Source organism: Ahaetulla prasina, chromosome 4 (genome assembly GCF_028640845.1).
Source record: "Ahaetulla prasina isolate Xishuangbanna chromosome 4, ASM2864084v1, whole genome shotgun sequence".
Classification (NCBI taxonomy): domain Eukaryota; kingdom Metazoa; phylum Chordata; class Lepidosauria; order Squamata; family Colubridae; genus Ahaetulla; species Ahaetulla prasina.
Genome location: NC_080542.1, coordinates 70,746,774 through 70,769,885, shown reverse-complemented (window position 1 = coordinate 70,769,885; position 23,112 = coordinate 70,746,774). Strand labels below are relative to the sequence as shown.

Here is a 23,112-nt window from a genome sequence, read left to right as displayed (position 1 = left end):
AGATAATCAATCCATTTTTCCATTCAATTAAATATTTTTCCTGCGTATTGTCTTTTAAAAGCTGAGATTTTAGCCATCTCAGCCAAATTAATAACTTTCAATATCCATTCTTCTATTGTAGGTATCTCTTCTTTCTTCCAGTATTGTCCAATCAACAGTCTTGCTGCTGTTATTAAATTCAGAATCAATTTAGTCTCAATCCCTGTACAATCCGTTATAATTCCCAAAAGGAAAAATTGTGGCAGGAACTTTATCTTCTTCTTCAGTACATTTTGAATAATCCACCAAATTCTTATCCAAAAGACCTTAATTTTCTTGCAAGTCCACCAAATATGAAAATATGTAGCATCATCACAATCACACCTCCAACATTTCGCTTGGATATTAGGATACATACATGATAATTTTTTGGGATCTAAATGCCATCTATAAAACATCTTATAAAAATTTTCCTTCAATCCAAATAACCACATCCAAAGCTTTTCATCTCCCAACCCCTCCCATTACATAAAATAACTTTCTAATTATTCAAAGGCAATCTGATATTTCTTAATCTGATATCTGTTTTGTAGATAATCAATCCATTTTTCCATTCAATTAAATATTTTTTCCTGCGTATTGTCTTTTAAAACGCTGAGATTTTAGCCATCTCAGCCAAATTAATAACTTTCAATATCCATTCTTCTATTGTAGGTATCTCTTCTTTCTTCCAGTATTGTCCAATCAACAGTCTTGCTGCTGTTATTAAATTCAGAATCAATTTAGTCTCAATCCCTGTACAATCCGTTATAATTCCCAAAAGGAAAAATTGTGGCAGGAACTTTATCTTCTTCTTCAGTACATTTTGAATAATCCACCAAATTCTTATCCAAAAGACCTTAATTTTCTTGCAAGTCCACCAAATATGAAAATATGTAGCATCATCACAATCACACCTCCAACATTTCGCTTGGATATTAGGATACATACATGATAATTTTTTGGGATCTAAGTGCCATCTATAAAACATCTTATAAAAATTTTCCTTAAATTCTGTGCTTGTGTAAACTTAACATTTCTAACCCAAATTTTCTCCCATGTTTCCAACATTATTGGTTCCTGAATATTCTGTGCCCATTTTATCATACAATCCTTTACCAAATCCTTTTCCGAATCTATTTCAAGCAACACATTATACAATCTCTTTATATGCTCCTGGGTCTGATTTCTAATTTGCTTTATTAAATTTTCCTCCTTTGCATTATACCAATTTTTGATCTTCTTTCCATCTAGCACTTATTTGCCCATATTGAAACCAAGTATAATTCCTCCCTTCTTCATTTAATACCTGTAATGATTTTAATTGCAATCTACCTCCTTCAGCATACAAAAGTTCTTTATAAGTAATCATTTCCTGTTTCTGTTCTATATTTATATTCTCTATTGCATGTCTAGGGCTCGCCCATATAGGAATCTTGTAATCTAATTTATAGGAATATTTTTCCAGACCATAAAGAGCACTTCTCAACACATGATTCTTAAAAGCCCTATCCACTTTTTTCATAAAATAAGTACGCATGCGATCCATATAACAAGTCATAACCTTCTATATTCAAAATTCTTTCCTCTGTTAAGTTAAACCAGTCACTTATTACTGAAAGGGTTACTGCTTCATAATATAGTTTAAAGTTAGGCATTCTTAAACCACCTCTTTCCCGTGAGTCCTGTATTATTTTCATTTTAACCTCGCCTTTTTACCCTGCCATATAAATTTATTAATCCCAATCTGCCAATCTTCCAAATTTTTATCCTTTTTAATTATTGGTATCATCTGGAACAGAAACAAAAATCTAGGTAACACATTCATTTTAATAGCCGCAATCCTTCCCAATAGGGATAACTGCAATTTCTTCCAGCCACTCATATCATTCTGAACTTTTTGCCATAGCAAGTCATAATTATTCTTATAAAGTTTCTTGTTCGATGAGCTAATATAGACCCTTATATATTTAACCTTTTTTACTACCTCAAATCCTGTCATTTCCTCTAGTTTTTGTTTCTGTTGTATAGACATATTTTTAATTATCACTTTTGTTTTATTCTGATTTATTTTAAATCCTGATACCTTTCCATATTTATCAATTACTTCCAACAAAAATCTACTTGAATTTATAGGATTCGTTAACGTAACCACTACATCATCTGCAAAAGCTCTAACTTTGTACTCATATTGTCTAATCTTAATTCCCTCTATTTTCATTAATTCTCGTATTTTATCTAATAATGGTTCCAGAGTCAAAACAAACAATAATGGTGATAAGGGACATCCCTGTCTTGTTCCTTTCGCAATCTTAATAACTTCTGTCAAACTACCATTTACTATAATCTGTGCTGTTTGCTCTCCATAAATCGCTTTAATTATTCTAATAAAACAGTCTCCAAATTGCATTTTCTCTATTAATTTAAATAAAAAATCCCAATGCAATCGATCAAAGGCTTTCTCTGCATCCAAAAAAAATAAGTGCCGCTGAAGTATTCTTCTTTTCCAAATATTCCAATATATTAATAATCTGTCTAACATTATTCCTCATCTGCCTCCCTTTTATAAAACCAGATTGATCAGTATGAATTCTTTGTTGTAAAACTAACATTAATCTAATTGCTACTATTTTACAAAATCTTATAATCATTATTTAAAAGTGAAATCGGCCTGTAGTTACCAGGTTTAGAGCAGTCTTGCTCCTCTTTTGGTATCAGTGAAATAAAAGATGTTTTCCATGACGGGGTATTCCCACCCTAATTGTATCTGATTAAATAATTCTTTAAGTGGGCCTAATATTTCATCCTGTGTTTTTATAATAAGTTGCTGTAAGACCATCTGTACCAGGGTTTTCCCATTTTAATTGTTTAATTGCCTCCACTATTTCTCCAGTAGCTATCGGCCGATTCAACTCCTCCTCTGTTCTAATGTTAGAATATTAACCTTATAATCTTTCAAATAATCATAAATGTCCCTATTCAATATTTTGTCTTTTGCATATAGTGCAGTATAAAATTCTGAGAATGCCTTTTTAATTTTATCCTGTTGGTATATCTCTTTACCTTTATATTCTATTTTTTGTATGACACGTGCTTTCTGTTTCTTCCTTAAATTATATGCCAACCATCTCCCAGGTTTATTTGCATTATAAAAGGTATTATGTTTAGCATATTGTATATTCGTTGCCACCTGGTCTGCCATTAACATATTAAATTGACTCTGTAATATTTTTATAGCCTCTTTAAGTTTATGATCTTGTGGGTTTTGAATTAATAACTGTTGCTTCCTTTGAATTTCTTCTTCCAAATACCTACGCTGCCTTTGTTTATTATTCCTTTGCCTATTGTCCAAGTAAATCAATATCCCTCTAATAAACGCTTTGCTCGCCTCCCACACAGTTCCTATAGGTGTCCCTTTGTACATATTAAAATCAAAAAATTCTTTTAACTGTTTCTTACAATAAGTTACATTATCCTCATATCTAAACAGATTTTCATTCAACCTCCATGTTCTACCACCTTTTTTCCCTTGTAATAATTCCATCCATACTGGGCTATGGTCAGTTAAACACCTCGGAAATATCTTCGTTTTCTTCACCCTAGAAAGCAAGTCATTAGAAATTAAAATAAAATCAATACGTGAAAAAGATTGATGCCTATCAGAAAAAAGTAAAATCTCTCTCATCTGGATTCCGTAACCTCCATATATCTCTAAACTCAAAGTCTTCCATCATTTCAAAAAGGATTTTGGTAATTTTGCATGTATAGGTATCTTCTTGGAGGAGGTTCTCTTATCCTTCTTGTATCAATTACTCCATTCCAGTCTCCTAATAAAATAAACGAACTATAATCCCAGAGGGTCAACCTCTCATGTAACATTTTGTAAAACTTTTCTTGTTGCTGATTAGGTGCATAAATACCTATCAACAAAGTCTTTTGCATCTATCACCAGTTCAATAGCAATAAATCTTCCTTGAATATCTGCCTCAATTAACTTAGCTGGTATATCCTTCCTGATATATACAACAATTCCATGCTTCTTTTCCAAAGCTGATGCAACAAAATGGTTACCCAATTTTGAATTAATTAAATATTTTTGGTCTGATAATTTTATATGTGTCTCTTGCAAACAAATCACATCATTTTAATTGTTTCAAGTAGTGAAATATTTTCCTTCTTTTCTGAGCTGAATTCAAGCCATTAACATTCCATGACAAGATTCTATTTGCCATTACTGGCCTCCTGAAGCTTTGAAGCAGACAACGGAAGCTCCTCCTCCGGTATCTTCCGTCTAGCTCCTCCCACAGCTTCCATACTGGGATCCTGACTTTTACTTTGAGACTGTTGCTCTTCTTTACGCTTAAGGGCTCCTCTTGTCACCCTTTGCTCTTGTGGTTCCTCTAATACTGGCAGCAATAAAGACTCTTGGATCACCACGCCTTCTTGAGTCTCTTGAAGTTTGTCTATCACTTCTATTTCGACTTTCAAAACTGTAGAAAGAAAATCCTTTGCCTTTAAAACAGTGTCAATTCTATATCTCCTTCCTTGATAGAATAGTGTCAGTCCAACTGGCACCTCCCATCTGAATTGAATCTGATGTTTTTTAAGTTCTTGTGTAAAAAAAGCAAATTCCTTCCTGTCTCTTAACATCTTTGAAGGAATCTCTTTCAACACCTTCAACTCCTGTTCTCCAATTTTTAAAGTTGTCTGATATGAAACTTGCAGAATTTGATTTCTCATAGTCCTTTTCACAAAATAAACCACAATGTCCCGAGGAAGCTTTCTCTGTCTTGCAATCCAAGAATTAACTCTATATTTTTTATCAATTTGGTAAGCTACCTCTTGGGGTCCACTTCAATAAATTCAGCCAATGCTTCTGATATAATTTTCTTAAGTCTTCTCCTCGCTCTTCTTGCATACCACAATTCTAAGAGCTCCTTCCATAAGTTTATATTGTAATATCACAACCTGATCTTCATTTTGATCCACTTTTTTCTGAACACCTTTCATTTTGTCTTCTAAATGCTTATTTGACTGAGAGATCTGTTGCATTTCCACTTCCAATCCTTCAATTTTTTTACTCAGTCCTTGAACTGCCATAAGAATATCTTCTCTTATTTTTGCATTAAAATTCTCCATCATCTCTTTTTGCCTATCTTCAGAAAGTTTTAATTGTTCTTTCAATATTTCCTCAAGACTTGGTTCAGATTCCCTTCTTCCAGAAGGCTTTAAAGGTTTAGCTGCCATTCTGTCTTCAAAAGAATCAGGAATTCAAACTTAATAACTCTCCTTCCTCCTTTCAGTATAAAAAACCTCCGTTTGTAACAATCCACAAATAACGCTGCTTCATCGTACTAAAAATTTTACTTTCACTTTCAGATGCCATTTTAAAAGTCAATTAATCAAAGACAAAGAAAGGTTTCAAGTTTCAAAAAGGGAGTCGGTACTTGCCGTGCTGATTCTTCATCAAAGATCGAACGCTTGTGAAATTCCCGTCTGCTTAGAATATCAATCAAATTAATAAGTCCTTTAGAGCAGAAGCGACATTCCTCTCCTTTTCCTGATAAAAACAGGAGCGTGCTGAAGTTGGAGGGAGTGGAATTCGGTGGGGTCATAAATCCAGGAAAATTCGCTCTTGAGAGCAAACCCCCTGTCAGACCTGCCACTCTTCCACAACTCTGATAACCTCTTTCACCCAGAGATTATGCTAAACTCAGTGAACAGTGATTTTTTTTCTGTTTCACTGAGTTTTACAATCTTCTAACACGGAGTGCTCTGTTAGAGCACCCAGCAGGAGGGTGACGTCACTGGAGCCCATCTTTTCTATTTTATTATCAACTTGCTCTAGTTTAGATTCCACTTTTTGAATTCTTTGTTCATTTTCTAGCAATACTTGTTGAATATCACCAATTTTATCTTTCATGTTTTTAATTTCCTCCTTCATTTCACCAATTTCAGTCTTTAATCCTTTATGTAGCGTTTTTGTTTCTTCGTGGTTGTTGGCTGTTGCTTCTTGAGTTTTATTCATTATTTTCTGTATTGTTTGTAACATTATTTGCATATTTTGCAGATTCATTGCCGGATCTGATTTATCTTTGCCAAGTGCGGTCATTGTCGATTTTTGACTTGTAGGTGAAGCTGTAATAGGTGAAGGGATTTTTGCTATTTTTTTACCTACTTTAATGATAGTTGCTGTAGTTGTCATGTTTATCGTTTGGGCAAAATTCTCCCATCTTTGCATATAAGAAAGTGTATCTAGGTATTCTCTTTTTAAAATATTTTTCACGAAGATTATTCTATATTTAAATACACAAATATATCTTATTTTTTACAATCTTTGTATCTCTATTGTTCTTTATGAAATTGTCCCCTTTCTTCTCCCACACTTGTCTAATATTCTGTGTATTATTCTTAATGCTTTATTATGTATGTTATACTTATATTTTTTTTATAGTTCTTAATCACCCTATGTAATACATATATTTATACAGTTCTATTTTTTTATACTCCTAATTTCTTAGATTACCTATAACTATATTTCTTTACTAAACATAAATATAAATATAGAGTTGTCAATATAAATCCAATATTATTCCAGTTAATCCAATAATCAACTTAATCAACTTAATTCAGTTTGATAATTCATTCAGTTCTGTTTGATTTATCATCTGTACCTTTTTTTTAATCCTAGGTGTTAAAATATTACATCAGTCTTATTTCCAATTTCCTCTTCAAACTCAGTTTTTAATATATCCACAATTCCACCAGACGGCTCCTCTTATTTCTTCTTCTGCTTCTTCTCCTCTTTTTATTTTCCCCCCCTTTTCTATAAGTCCAATAAATCCACTATTCCGTTTTGCACAAGTATTTGTCTATCAAAGTTCAAATTTCACAAATCCTTTGTTTTGCCAAATTATATTTCATTAGCCAGTATTTTTAGTCTCTATTTTCCTTTTCAAATTTTAATCTTTAGTTCTAATTAGTGCTTATTTATGTTTTCAAATTCTCTTCATCTCCTTTTATTATCTCAGCTCGTTTTTCTTTAAGTCTTTCACTCACCAATCGTTGCAATTTGTGGATTTCAATCTGGGCCCCAAACTGGTGTGCACTGTGCTCAGTCTATTTTATCTCTCCAATCTGCAGTTTACTCAATTATAGCCGCCTTCCCAGACACGCTGCGGCACTCTCTCTCTGCCTTTTCTCTTCCGCACCTTCTCTTTATCACATGCCTCTCATCTTCTTCTGAGGGTTTTCCTCTGTTGAACGTTGCTGTTGCTTTTCACTCTTTGCTTCCCACTTATGCAGCAGTCATCACTCCAGGCCGGCCATAAAGACCAACTTCCTCTTCACCAGTTTAAGAGTGCTGCTCCTGACTACTCGGGTGGTTGCTTTCCACCCCCAGCGCCTACGGAGCTTCCTCTTTAGTTTATCGATCTCTCCAAGACAGACAATGCCCTAAAAGTGGGCTCTTAGTGAAGATTTTTCAGGGTTTAGGGACAGAGGTCTGTTACCTCACCCTGCTCACGATGACATCACTGCCAGAAGTCCACCATCATGTGTTTAGAACATCCAAGACTTTTAAGTCGAACCACAAATATTTAACAGAAGACATTATGCAGATATATAAAATATGAAAATTATGGACAGTGAGATGAGATCCTCCATTAAAATGAAATATTGATTCAGGACCAATAAAGGCAAATATTTATTGATGTAATGCATAATAAAATGCAAAGTTTGCAGCAAGCAAATTTGCAGCCAGCAACTTAGCCTACTTTAAAAGAGGTCAATGTTGTAGCATTCACTGGCTATTAGTCATGATGATATTTATTATTTTCTGGTCAGTAAAGCTAGTTAAATATGGATTGCACATGTGTCAATTAAGTAGATTAAAATATATCTTTCAAATCATAAAGGATACTCCTTGATAATTCATGAGGAATTGAACTGCAACCCTCCAGATGTTACTGAACCACAGTTTCCAGCATCCCTGATCATTAACAATTATGGTTGGGGCTTTTGAGGTTGCAGTGTAGAAATGACTGGACACTGTTAAGTTTGCCACTCCTGATTATTAAAATTGTCAGAGAAAATAATACGGGCATAAATACAAAATTTTATTTATGATTCATTAAAGAGGCTTTCAGCATGCAGCATACATCTCCATTCAAAAACATCTACATCCCTACAGTGACACAACCCAGTAAAGTGGCAGCCCAGTAGTGTTTTAGTTTATGAGATTAGGGGTGTGATTGATCAGGGTTAAAGAAACTGAGCTTGTCAGCTGGAAAGTTGATAACCGAGGTTCAAGAGCCAAGTGCCACACAATGCAATGAGCTCTTGTTCCTGCCTCAGTCCTGCCCACATAGCAGTTCAAAAATATGCAAATGTAAGTAGATTAATAGGTACCACTTCGGTAGAAGGTAACTGCATTCTGTGCTTCTTTGGCATATAGACATGCTGACCACATGACCATGGAAATTGTCTTTGGACAACGTCATGCCTTAGAGTCGGACATGACTGGACAGTGAAATATTTTTTTTTGTTATCTGTCTAGATCATACTCAACATACTAAAAACCTGGACTTCAGTTTAAGAACTATGAGAAGATCAAGTCACTGAAATTATTAAAATAGACCGTGACCCTTTTCTTCTCTAGTATTGATGTAACTGACTTGAGAAAAAAAATCCAAAGACATAGTTATTTATTTGTTCTATTTGCCACATTTCTACACCATCCATCTCACCTAACTGACTCTAGCCAGTTTACAATAAAATGTAGTTTCAATAAAGCTGATAGCATGGTAATACATATATTTTAAAAAAAACAAGCATCCATGAACACATTCATGATATTTTTGAAGAAACTGTTATAAGTTTAAGATCTTTTTCTTTAGTTCCACTAATACGTTACTGGCACTATAATTGGAACCCATGGAAAGAAACTTCTGAAGTTTGGTTAATTAAAAAGTAATTGCTATAAATTGGACAAGCTTAATCCAATTAAATATTTGAGCAAAATATCTACTGATAAAACTTTATGTTAAGATGAGATAGAGAATCCACTTGGGATCAAGTATTTCAGAATAACAAAGTCTGCTGTCCAGCCCAGTCTTGTTCCAGTGGAATTGGACTACAATTGTTGAATCTTCCTTTGGGGGTGAGGACAAAGGGGAATTGTGGGGAAAGAGGTAGGGCTGCAATTACAGAGGCATCTGACTATCTGGGTCCATGACAGACTGATTTCAGGCAGAGGAACAAAACATACTTGTTACACTTATGTCCTATGGCAAAATTTGGATGGAGAGAGCACAATCATCCTTATATTTCTAGATTTTTCAGCAGCATTCAATATGCAATTAAGAGTATCATTCTGGATTATGTTCAGAGATTGGGACTTTGAACTTTGTTTTCAATTACCTGAGTGGGTAAAAGTCAAAATGTGCCTCGAGTTTTGGTTTTATACTTTCTAAAGTTGTGGTTAGAGATGCTCCATTGAATCACTAATGTGATAACACTCAGTTGTACATCTTTACTCTGGGCCCAATGGGAGAAGCAAAGTCAGACTTTATGACTTGATGCAGGATGGTTTACACACTAGATGGGATAAACACAGGGCAGACTCAACTCAGCCAAAACAGAATGGTTGATATTGCAGAAGCTTACTGATTTCAGGGCTCTATCAAATTTGATTCAAAGTGAGAGCGAGCTGTCCCAGAAATAGCAAGTTGGTAAAATTAGGTTTTCCAGAAGATCTTTGGAGGTTAATTGCCATTGACACTTATATGGCTTTAATATAATAAGGAAATTTGATGTTATTTGTTTAATTATGTTTTCTAATATTAGTAAATCATCTATACTCTCTCTGGATAAATGGGGATAAGTTTATGCATAAATAGCTTCCTAAGCAGAACCACACTGTTTGTATTAGGAGTGATTTAGATTACTTATTTTAATAGACCACACATTAATTGAATAGAAATCATCTTATTTACCTTTTCAGTAATATAAAAATTGGAGCTATCAGCATGTTGCAGTGCATAATGTTCATGGTTTGCAAGAGACCACCTTATAAAACACAAAGATATACATTAGTAAAATGTGTTCAGAAAAGAAAATATTATGAACAACTTTTTCCTTCCCTTCACCAATTAATTACTGTTTTGATAACAGAACATAAAGGTAAATTCATGAACAACTTTCAAATCATCCTTAAAGGTGATATTTACCACATTCTGTCTAAATGAACAATAGTATGGATAGATTTCATACTGGTGATGCAATTTGTACATATCTTACATCATATGTTTGAATTAAAAAGATCTGGGAAGAGATAGGTTTAAATACTAGTTGAATCTACAACTATGGCTAAGTGGCTCAAACAATCAACACATCCTCACATAAAGAAAGTTATGAACTTGCCTTTCTGGTTTCTAGCTCAAAACATCAAGATATCTAAGCTTATTGGTGCTGGTCATGAAAGCAGAAACTCCCAGGCTGTGAGCAACAGCAGCAACAGCAGCTGCATAATAGCTTGGCCATTTCAAAATATATTAAATCAGGATTTATAGTTTGTTAGATCTGAACAGTATACTTCTCCCTCTCCTTCTCCCCAAATTGGAAATGAAAGTGAATATCCCCTTCTTATTACAATTCTATAAAGTTAACACAAAACCCAAGATCACATATAACAAATCTATTTTTCTTAATGCCAGATTGGGCAATAAATTAATGTTTAAAATATTTCACCTTCCACCTCTGGACTTCTCAAATGGATCCCTATAAGATTTAATGGAATAATATATGTAAGTCCAAGAATACAGCTAGTGCTATGAGTCCACTTGATTCCATCTCTATAATAGTGTGAAATAATCCCAAAACTATGGGTAATTGAACAAACCTGCTTTATAAAGCTACACACAAACATCAGATTTCAGCTCAACATAACGCTTATTGGATAACCTCAGAAGCTATGTTTCTTTCTTTGTCTAATATAACTTTTAGGGCTATATAGCACATTGGGAAAATTTTGGATATATATTTAATAAATAATGTTGTTTTCTCCCCGGCCACTTTCAAAACTAAAGAAAGGCAGCTGAAGCCCATACTTGTAATATTTTTGCATTTTATCCAATACAATAAAAAAATATGTTCATCTTAATATAAGATAAAAAACTGAATGTATGAAGAAATAGCAGTCTGAATTCCTTAAAATGAGATGGTTGAATTAACCACAAAGAAGATTAAATTTATTATGTGCAGTGCATTTGGGAATTATAAAAATAACAGTCAAAAAACAGAACTTACCCATCACAGACTTCTTTGATGATTGCAGTCAGTGGCTTTTTCTGAGCATAAAAAAGAGGGCAAATATCATTTTTGTGCCTATTGCAACATCAGCTCCAATGCACATTTGCAATATGAAATACATTTTATTTCAGTTAATCAGTACTTTTACAATATTTCATTCTAATGATATATCAATCTTTATTTATTTATGTAATGATTGATAATATATGCTATCAATTCTCTGTTGAAAATATTGATCTAAATGGCCTAATTAAGTAAAGCAAGTTAACATGCATATATAACAGAATAACAGTTGGAAGGAACCTTAGAAGTCTTTAATCCGCTGCTTAAGCAAGAACATACACATACAGCTCGCCTGTTTGGAACCCTCACCACATCTCTGACATCAATACAATTGAGCGAGTCCAGAAATATTTTACAAGAAGAGTTCTCCATTCCTCTGAAAACAACAAAATACCTTATCCCACCAGACTTGAAATCCTAGGCTTAGAAAACTTGGAACTCCGTCGCCTTCGACAAGACCTAAGTCTAACTCATAGAATCATCTATTGTAATGTCCTTCCTGTTAAAGACTACTTCAGCTTTAATTGCAATAATACAAGAGCAACCAACAGATTTAAACTTAAGGTTAACCGCTTTAATCTAGATTGCAGAAAATATGACTTCTGTAACAGAATCATCAGTGCTTGGAATACTTTACCTGACTCTGTGGTCTCTTCCCATAATCCTAAAAGCTTTAACCAAAAACTTTCTACTATTGACCTCACCCCATTCCTAAGAGGACCATAAGGGGTGTGCATAAGCGCACAAATGTGCCTACCGTTCCTGTCCTATTGTTTTTTTTCTTTTCTTCTTCCTATATATACATATTGATGCTTATACCTCCTAATATTTACTCATATATATGTTTATATACTATATAATTCTTTTTATATGATGTTGTGACAAAAATAAATAAATAAAATAAAATAAATGTACATTTATATATACATGCATATGCGTATACACATATACATACACATGTACATATATTAAATATACAATTCTAAACATTTTAAAATTATACTTTATTATAGAAGTCTTCATCAATGATGCTCAAGATATTTGGGATTACAATTTCTATCAACTAGATACAGCATTTTCATGTAGGCTGGGGATAATGGAAGTAGTCATATGTCTTGAAAGGAGGGAGATTCAAATCTAGAACTAAGATTTCAACTAAGTCTTAGCTCAAATTTGACATTACTAGGCAAATTTAAAATAAGCCGTATTTATAGTTTCAGACATCATTGAACTGTATCAGCATGGCCATTGTGCAGAACCATAATGCATAGTCTAAATTTTCACACTACACTAAACCAGGATGGAGAGAAATATATTTTATGACCAAAAATAATAATATTATAAACAATTAAGCATGGAGCATTGGAATGACTTTTATGATTCTCTAATGCTATTTAAATTCCCAGACAGATTAAAGTTAACTTCATATTTTAACACAAGTGTTTAGAATGATTAGGCAAGAAATATCCAAACAATCTAATATAATTATCTGCCAGTAACATGTATCATGAATAAAATATGTTTTGACTAGGAAAATTAGCTCTACCCTGTACCACACCCCTTTTTTTCTTGCATTGTTTTTGTGCATGCGTCTGCACACAATAATAAATATAAAACACTTTCTACTTTTACAGGAAGGGTCCCTAAAATACTCGCATTTCAACAGAACTCCTTCTAGTTTACTGCGAATTTGCTATTTAGTAAGTCTGTATGGTTACTTTTATTTCGATTATGAACCCAAAGATAAAAACAATATTGCCTGGTTTGGTGATGTCACAATATTCAAAGCACTGCTGTAAACATAAATGCTTGCTTTTTATAGAAAACAAAAGAAGAGCTGTTGTCTGAAGAAAAATGATTGACATAAAAATTAATTACTTTAGTTACAGTAATTATCATGAAACAAATCAGGATTGTTTGTTTAATGAAGGTAAGTTAGGATAGTAGAGGTTGCAGAGCATGGGAAGGAAGGTACAAAAGGTGCAAATGGAGAGGGAGCTGAAATGCCTCTGCAACTGTAAGCACGGAGAGGCTGCCAAGTGCCCAAATGTTGATCACATGTCCATGTGGGCACTACAATGGCCCAAACTTCAGGCATGAGTTGCAAATCCATTTTTTTTAGCACCCCCATAATTTCAAACAGTCCCTAAAAGAATGGTCACAAATCAAGGACTTCCTATCCTCATCTTACATTCCAACCTGCAATCTCATATTTTAAACAGTCATCACCAAAGGGTCCTTTGGATAATGATCTCTCTCTCCCATTATTATTATTTTTCAATAACATTTAGGAAACATGTTTAAATGAGGTTTCCAGCCATAGTCATTTCTATGCCACATTCATCATTTTCTGCTAATGGAAAGGACAGTGCTGAACTGGGCAATTCACACATTAAAGCCCATTTTTACTTCAACCACACATTACTTTTTTGCAGACTAGAATTCCTTTTAATAAAGGATAATATTTGTAGCTCAGGATTGAAATAAGGGGACCTTTGGACTCGCTGAGCTTGATTGTTTTCTTGCAGATGTTTCTACCTAAACTAGGTTAATGTCATCAGTGCGAGAAAACAATCAAGCTAGGAGAACACCAGGGATACCTCAAAATTCCTATTCTAAAGATTAATATTGTCATAGTATGCAAACATACATTTGCTCATGTTTCACAACTTGGAAATACATATAATAAAGTGACACATGATGAGAATGCCACTTAACTTTCAGAAATATTTGTTATATCCCTAAAGTAAAGAGTATTTTTAATAAATAACAAACATATCAAAACTTTAATATTATCCTAAAGTGCCTCTACATTTCTCCTAACAATCTCTATCATATGACAAAATTTATATTTTGCTTTTCTCTTTTAATAAAAATTTAAAAAATTATCTTTAGTGGAAACTGTTGTATGCAAAATGCTGTTATCTGAGGAAGGCTTTTCCAAGACGGTGGCAACCAGGTAGGGCATTGAGGCTCTTGCTCCAATGCCCACCACACTCTACCAACCTCCGATGCCCACCACATCCCTACCTTCGTGATCTGAATCTGAAACCAAATTGCTTGACAATTGACAGTGATCACACCAGCTCTGTGAGTAGTAGCCATACCCGATTCCCCAAATCACCAAGAAAGCTCTGTGAGGATCCCCTGAAGCACATCCAAGGCTCTGTGGGGTTTCCCCGAAGCACAATAAAGGCTCTGTGAAGTTTCCCTGAAGCGATTTGAATGCTCCACATCAAGAAGGCTCCATTAGAGGGATTTCCCCGAAGCACTGGGAGATGGATCCCTGAAGCACAGTGAGAGGGATCCCCCAAAGTGACGAGAAGGCTCAGTGAGAGGGATTCCCTGAAGTGCTGAGAAGGCTCTGTGAGGATTCCCCTCAGAGAAAGCTGATTCCCCAAAATGTAGCAAAGACTCTGTGAGAGGGATTCCCCATGAGAAGGATTCTCCATGAGAGGAATTCCACAAAGCACCGAGAAGGCTCTGTGAGGATTGCCCCCCAGAGAAGGCTACATGAGGATTCCCCAAAACACTGTGATAGGAATTCCCTGAAGAGCCTGCTCATTTAAGAACGTAATTCTCCTTGATTCTCCTTAACTGACTCCGTGAGGATTTTGATTACCTTAAAACGCTCCTTCAAACTCCCACATAAATTTAAACTTCCACCAAAATTTCCTCCACCATCTTAAACTGGATTTGATTTGAATCTACTACCATTTAAAAAATCTTCCCACTGGAAGACAACACAAAGGACAGCATCAAAAAATCACTCCAGAAGGGACATCAGTAACTACATATAGAAGTACAACAATACCTATATAAGGAAGTAAAAGTCAGTTACTGCAAAACCCTTTCCAAGCTTCAAAACCATTTCATTCTACTTTACTACTTTACTACATTAAGCAATGATTAAATAATAGAAGTTTTAAAGTTATTAAATAAGAGAAGTTCTATTATTAACTATTAATTAATTGATTAGCACTGTTTAATTTACTGATTGTCTAGCTGATTATTCAATTGTCTAGTTAATTATTAACAATTCATTAATTGATTAGTTTTACATTATTTACTGATCTATTACTATCTGAATAAGTACTGTGAATAGCATGTATATTAACTGATTTATTACTAATTAGTGTTAATGTTTAATTGATTAGAGTGACATTGTTTACCGACCTTTTATTAACTGATTCATTACTGTGAATAGAGTGTATATTATATCTATTGTGTTACTGATCATTGATTAGTTAGTTTTATTGATCAGAGTCACAAATCTACCATGCCAAGAAAAAACAACCAAACAACTAAGCAAACAGCCAAACAAAAAGATAGATATCTCTACTAATGGCTCAATTAAAAATAAAGACATTTCTACCAATGTCACAAATGACCGATCCAAATGCTTTCTATGTACAGATCCCTCCAAGAAGAATGAGATTACCATAAAATGCTACACGTGCAATACATATGCCCATCAATCATGCTTGGGATATATCGAAGACATAATCCAATTTCTACAAAAATTCACAAATTTACTTATTCATCTCTGCCCATCATGCAAACCCAAATTAGACCAACTCAGTATCATGTCCAGTAAGAGCAACACCATGGAAACCCAATTATCATCCTTTAATAGAAACATGTTTCCTATCATCCCTTACCAACATAGAATCACACTTAGTATCTCTTGAAAACATAAATACAATACAGAAAAGTGAACATCTAGTACATCAAAATTCTATCCCAATTCAACAACCTCAACAACAACAGCAACAACAACAACTTCTACCACAACCAGCCACCTACCCAACAAATTAAATTTCTTTATTCATCAAAGTCACCATTGAAAAAGAACAAAAACATCACAATGCTATTTTATTTGGACTTGAGGACACAAATGAATCTAACGATATTACAAAAATATGCGACATCATCAGCAATTTTCAGACACCATCCATCTCCCCAAAAGAAAGCATTGATGTTTTCCAAGACAGCCCTGAGTTTAAATATGGTGATGAATGAGTGGCCCCACGTTTCTGCAGAGTAATTTGCAAAAATGAGACCAGCAAAAGGAAATTCATTCATACCACCAACTCAATTGCAAGAAGCAACTCAAACTATAACAAACTTTGCTCAAGGCCTGACCTATCTACACTTCAAAGAATCCACACCCATGAACTACGTGTTGAACTCAAAATGTGCCAAAACCGGGGAGAAATGGACTTATACATTGATTACCATGTCGATTGTATTAAAAGTAAGAACAACGGTCCACACCACAATAACCATCATCCCAACAACCAACACTAGGCATACATGCCCCTAACTTCCTCAAAATCCACCGCCACATCTCTTAAATGCAAATTATTTAATTCACAAAGCCTCGAAAACAAAATACCAGAATTCCTCCTTCTACTAAATATGACTATATTTGACATTATATTTGTACGCGAGATGTGGCTGAATTCATCACTACCAGACTCTATTACCACAGTAAGAGACTATCATGTGTACAGGTCCAACCATGAAATCCACAGAAGGGTGTTGTTGTTATCGTCTATAAAAAAATTCCTAAATCTAAAAAATATTCAAGTTACACAGGAATTAGCTCTTCCTGAGGTCTTTGTATGTGTCCTCTCCCTAAGCACCACAATTCACTTCATACTCTGTTACAGAGCCACTGAGTACGACCTTGTACATGCAAACAAACTAACATCACTACTAACATGGGCAGCCTCCTGCCCACACCCTCTTATTTTTCTTGGTGACCTAAATCTACCTCTTATTAATTGGACCCTAAACGAAATGTACAAGTGAACCCATACATGCAACCCTGTACAATGCTGTAACTAATCTGGGACTAAATCAACTAGTAACTAATAACGCTAGACTCAACAACTGCCTTGATCTCATCTTCTGCAACAGTTTAAATTCAATTTATGGTCTACAAATAAAAGAACCCTTTTCCAACAGTGACCATAGCATGATAGACTTTTATCTCAACTTATGTCCTCACATAGACAATCATAATGACGAAATTCCAAAGTATAACTTTAGAAAAGCCAATTATGATTTTATAACTGATGACCTTTCATCTCTTGATTGCCAAATTCTATTCCCTGGCTGCATCACTGCCGAAAACCATTATAACATTTTTTGCAAGAAATCAAAAGAATCATCAAACTATATGCACCACTAATAACCCCCAAAATCAGGAAAAATAAATTACCCATAACAATAAGGAAGCTTCAGACAAAAAAAACCCTCTTTGGCACAAAAACAAAACTGGCTACATAGTTAACTTCAAAAGTCAAATATAGACAGAATGCATCAGTTATCACAGCAAGTAACAGGAAAACCTAATACGCACTAAATCCACCCAGGGCTTCTTCAATTTTGTAAACAACAAACTTAAGGGCTCAAGATCCATCCCACCACTAAAAGGACCAAACAGGAAAGACTCCCTTCGGCTGCGCCAAAGATTTTTTTTTTTGTTTACATTTATACCCCGCCCTTCTCCGAAGACTCAGGGCGGCTTACAGTGTATAAGGCAATAATCTGGGTCCTGTAAGAAGCCTGTTATTAGAACACAGTAGCCTGCAATTACTGCAGGTTCAAGCCCGGCCCAAGGTTGACTCAGCCTTCCATCCTTTATAAGGTAGGTAAAATGAGGACCCAGATTGTTGGGGGGGCAATAAGTTGACTTTGTAAAATATACAAATAGAATGAGACTATTGCCTTATACACTGTATGTTCTGTTTCCCTTCCCCCAATACTCCCAGCAAAGAGTCCGTCAGAGGCCTTCCTTTTTTCCTTTTATTTACATAGATACATGTCCTGGCCACGTCTACCCACGGGCCTGCCAAGTTTCTGGAGATAACGAGGAAATTATAGATAAGGCCAGAATTACTCACGAATATATTCTTCCCTCCATTGAAACAGTTAGCTCGCGCCAATTCATTAGCTCGCGCCAACTCATTACTTTGTCCAAGACAAAAAACCCTCTTTGGCACAAAACAAAACTGGCTACATAGTTAACTTCAAAAGTCAAATATAGACAGAATGCATCAGTTATCACAGCAAGTAACAGGAAAACCTAATACGCACTAAATCCACCCAGGCCTTCTACAATTTGTGACTATAAAGCAGACCTTTGCAAGTTAAAAGATCAAAGTTTAACACATGTATTGCTGAAAATGCCACACATGTAACATCACCTCCCCTTGGCAAACAAATCAACAAAAGAGCCAGTGTCCACAGAAGGGACAGCTGGATTTGTAAGCAATCTGTTCTCTCAGTTTTTCTTCCCACATCCCACTCCAAGTTGGAACAGCGTGTCCAGAACTTTGTCTAAGTACCAATTTTCTACTGTCTTATGTGGGAGGAAAATGCAAAAATTAAAACACAGAAGTGCTTTTAATGTATTGCTGAAAATGCCACACATGTAACATCACCTCCCCCTTGGCAAACAAATCAACAAAAGAGCCAGTGTCCACAGAAGGGACAGCTGGATTTGTAAGCAATCTGTTCTCTCAGTTTCTTCTTCCCCACATCCCACTCCAAGTTGGAACAGGGTGTCCAGAACTTTGTCTAAGTACCAATTTTCTACTGTCTTATGTGGGAGGAAAATGCAAAAATTAAAACACAGAAGTGCTTTTAATGTATTTATCTGAAAAATAAATTACCCATAACAATAAGGAAGCTTCAGACAAAAAAACCCCTCTTTGGCACAAAAACAAAACTGGCTACATAGTTAACTTCAAAAGTCGCTACAAAACCATATGCCAACAAATATAGACAGAATGCATCAGTTATCACAGCAAATAACAGGAAAACCTAATACGCACTAAATCCACCCAGGGCTTCTTCAATTTTGTAAACAACAAACTTAAGGACTCAAGATCCATCCCACCACTAAAAGGACCAAACAGGAAAACCTAATACGCACTAAATCCACCCAGGCCTTCTACAATTTGTGACTATAAAGCAGACCTTTGCAAGTTAAAAGATCAAAGTTTAACACATGTATTGCTGAAAATGCCACACATGTAACATCACCTCCCCTTGGCAAACAAATCAACAAAAGAGCCAGTGTCCACAGAAGGGACAGCTGGATTTGTAAGCAATCTGTTCTCTCAGTTTTTCTTCCCACATCCCACTCCAAGTTGGAACAGCGTGTCCAGAACTTTGTCTAAGTACCAATTTTCTACTGTCTTATGTGGGAGGAAAATGCAAAAATTAAAACACAGAAGTGCTTTTAATGTATTGCTGAAAATGCCACACATGTAACATCACCTCCCCTTGGCAAACAAATCAACAAAAGAGCCAGTGTCCACAGAAGGGACAGCTGGATTTGTAAGCAATCTGTTCTCTCAGTTTTTCTTCCCACATCCCACTCCAAGTTGGAACAGCGTGTCCAGAACTTTGTCTAAGTACCAATTTTCTACTGTCTTATGTGGGAGGAAAATGCAAAAATTAAAACACAGAAGTGCTTTTAATGTATTGCTGAAAATGCCACACATGTAACATCACCTCCCCTTGGCAAACAAATCAACAAAAGAGCCAGTGTCCACAGAAGGGACAGCTGGATTTGTAAGCAATCTGTTCTCTCAGTTTTTCTTCCCACATCCCACTCCAGGAGTCCGGGTCCAGGAACCTGGGTCACAACACTGTAAGCCGCCCTGAGTCTTGGAGAAGGGCGGGATATAAATGTAAATAATATATATATATATATATATATACATACATACATATATACATATATACATATATATATATATGTATATATATATATATATATAGTCTTTTTGAGTTTTCTCAGTAAGATTGGAAGTGTCTTGGCGTTTGACGGTCTCATTCGTCATCTTCAGGCTTCAAGCCCGTGCTTCTGGGAGCTGGGCTGCTCCCAGAAGCAGGCTGAAGCCTGACGAATGAGATGAAAGACTTAAGACACTGTCATCTCAATCTCAGCGGAACAACCAAAGACCTATATCTAAACACCGTGAAACCTCAGAAAACAAATATATATATATATATATATATATATATATATATATATATGTGTGTTTTCTGAAGACCAAGACATATATATATATATATATATATATATATATATATATATATATATATATATATATATATATATATATATATATATATATATTACATAAAATCATCTGCTACAATGTCCTACAACCCAATGAATACTTCAGCTTCAACCAAAACAATACAAGAGCACACAATACATACAAACCCATGGTAAACCAATCCAAGCTAGACTGCAGAAAATACGACTTCAGTAACAGAGTTGTCAATGTCTGGAATGCACTACCTGACTCTATGGTTTCTTCCCCAAATCCCCAAAACTATAACCTTAGATTGTCTACTATAAACCTCACCTCATTCCTAAGAGGAATAAGCGCACCAGCATGCCTACCACCCCTATCCTAATGTTTTCTTTTATTTGTATCCTTTACATGTATTTATAATTATGTTTATACTTGTATCTGTCAAAAAATACATGCTGACGAAATAAAAAAAATAACAAACAAAAAAACAATTCTCTCTCCCCAGCAACTTCCATCAGAGTTCTACAATTTGTGACTATAAAGCAGACCTTTGCAAGTTAAAAAGATCAAAAGTTTAACACATGTATTGCTGAAAAATGCCACACATGTAACATCACCTCCCCCTTGGCAAACAAATCAACAAAAGAGCCAGTGTCCACAGAAGGGACAGCTGGATTTGTAAGCAATCTGTTCTCTCAGTTTTTTCTTCCCCACATCCCACTCCAAGTTGGAACAGCGTGTCCAGAACTTTGTCTAAGTACCAATTTTTCTACTGTCTTATGTGGGGAGGAAAATGCAAAAAAATTAAAACACAGAAGTGCTTTTTAATGTATTTATCTGAAAAAATAAAACTATGAATCTTCTTTAGTAAGGGAAAGATAGAAAGATTTTCTCTTGCTAGTCTTCAACTTACAAAAAGTTTAGAAAAGTGCCTTTTTCTCTTGTCCAATCATAAATATTTGCTCCATTTTAGGGACAAGGACAATGGTTGTTTTTCATTACATTAATCTCCACCCACTTTAGTATTCTGTGAATAAGTAGCTTAAACATAAAACAGACATACAAATGTTTTTAACATAAGCTGATTTCTTGATTTACAGTTACAATTCTGTGGTTACATGGCAATGTATGCCTAGTACATTCTTACTGAAGCTCTCATTTATGGCAGAAGAAAGAAGGTGGCAGTATCAAAACCTACAAAGCAAAGGAGTTGTACAACCAACAGGAACTGCTGCATTTATGTTTATTTTATATTTTACTCTATTCTGTTTTTTAAGTGGTTTCCAAAGCCCCTGCCATTGCAAACTCCAATATCCTTACAGCTTGTCCCCACTAGAAGAAACCCATCCAGGCTGGTGAACTCAGCTAAAACTTCAACAGAAGCCACAATACATTCCTTAAAATTTCCTTGAAAAGCCAAGGTTTTTAAAAGCTTACCTGTGGGATTCCCGTCGTAGAAAGAAAATCCCACAGGAAAGCCTTCAAAAACCTCTGCTCTGCGTCTGTGCTTAGAACCGCCCTTCGATCTCCTCCATTGCTCAGGTTTCTTCCATGGGAGGAAAATGCAGAGCCCAGCCAGCCAACTCAGGCTCCGCCTCCCTTTTTGTGTATTCCCCGTGCATGCGCCCAGCCCCCACATGCAACCAATCTCCTGCACCTCTTTTTGGGCCTGGAAAGCCGTCTGCACCAAAACATGGTACGGCATGAAACATGGAAAGCCGTCTGCACCCAAAACACAGCGGGTGACTAGTTCCAGCCAGTTGCTCCCCTGCGCCCACCTGCCTGCCTCACTGCCACAGTCAGGAAGGGCCAGAAGCTGTGCTGCCTGACATCCATGTTGGAGTTTTGTGCATGGCGGCAGCCAGTGCAAGAGAAGCGGGATGTCCAACACTCATCTGTATAGCCCCATGGATCCAGTCAGGCGATTTCTGGCATGGCCTGCACTAGCAAGGTATGTGGCTTGCCTACATAACTTTGGCAGCGGGGCTGCCTTTGCAAAAGCTGCAGGGCTGCACAGTTGAATGTCGGGCATCCGCTTCTCTTGCGCTGGCCACCACCATGTACACAGCTGATTGCACTCCAATGGGGCTTCTCTGGAGTGTGGCTGCAATCGCTGGTACCATGGACGTTCCCACCACCAGGACCTTTCTCCCCACCCCCAGTAAGGCAAACCCTGAGGTTTGACAGCAAGGCTGGCAGCAGGAGGAGGAGCAAAGAGGCACCGCTGCTTTGCTGACACAAACGCCTCCAACGTGGATCCCAGGCATCGCAGCTTTGGGGCCTTTTCTGACGGTGGTGGCGAGGCAGGCAGGCAGCACAGAGGAGCGACTAGCAGCAGGGCTCCTGGCTGGCAAGGGAGTGGATGTCCCAGGGTTGCATGTGGGTGTCAACAGCATGGCCTGTGCGCATGCACACCAAGAGGAGCTGCCTAGCAGGCATGTGTGCGCTGGGAAATGAGCTTCCGGTTTCTGGCACACACATCATGGCCAGCTAGTCTTCTGGTTATTGGTGCGCATGCATGGATGATGATCAGCTGTCCAGCTGATCATGCAGGTGCCACATGCATGAAGGCCAGATGATTGCCATGTGTGCATGCCGGAAACCTGGAAGAGGAATGGGCAACAGTGCACGTGCCAGGCAACATGACTCTGCG

General features: G+C 36.1%; 1 protein-coding gene across 5 annotated transcripts in view; it reads right to left on the bottom strand.

The window, feature by feature from the left end:
• The window catches only part of ELMO1 (engulfment and cell motility 1), a 499,623-nt gene that overhangs the window by 363,544 nt on the left and 112,967 nt on the right, over positions 1-23,112 (bottom strand). For all 5 annotated transcript variants that reach the window (XM_058179684.1, XM_058179685.1, XM_058179687.1 and 2 more), the window contains exons 3-4: positions 11,326-11,366; positions 10,014-10,086 (exon numbers count right to left, since the gene is read on the bottom strand). In XM_058179684.1, coding sequence (XP_058035667.1) covers positions 10,014-10,086; positions 11,326-11,366 — 114 coding nt within the window. The remainder of the gene's footprint in view (positions 1-10,013; positions 10,087-11,325; positions 11,367-23,112) is intronic.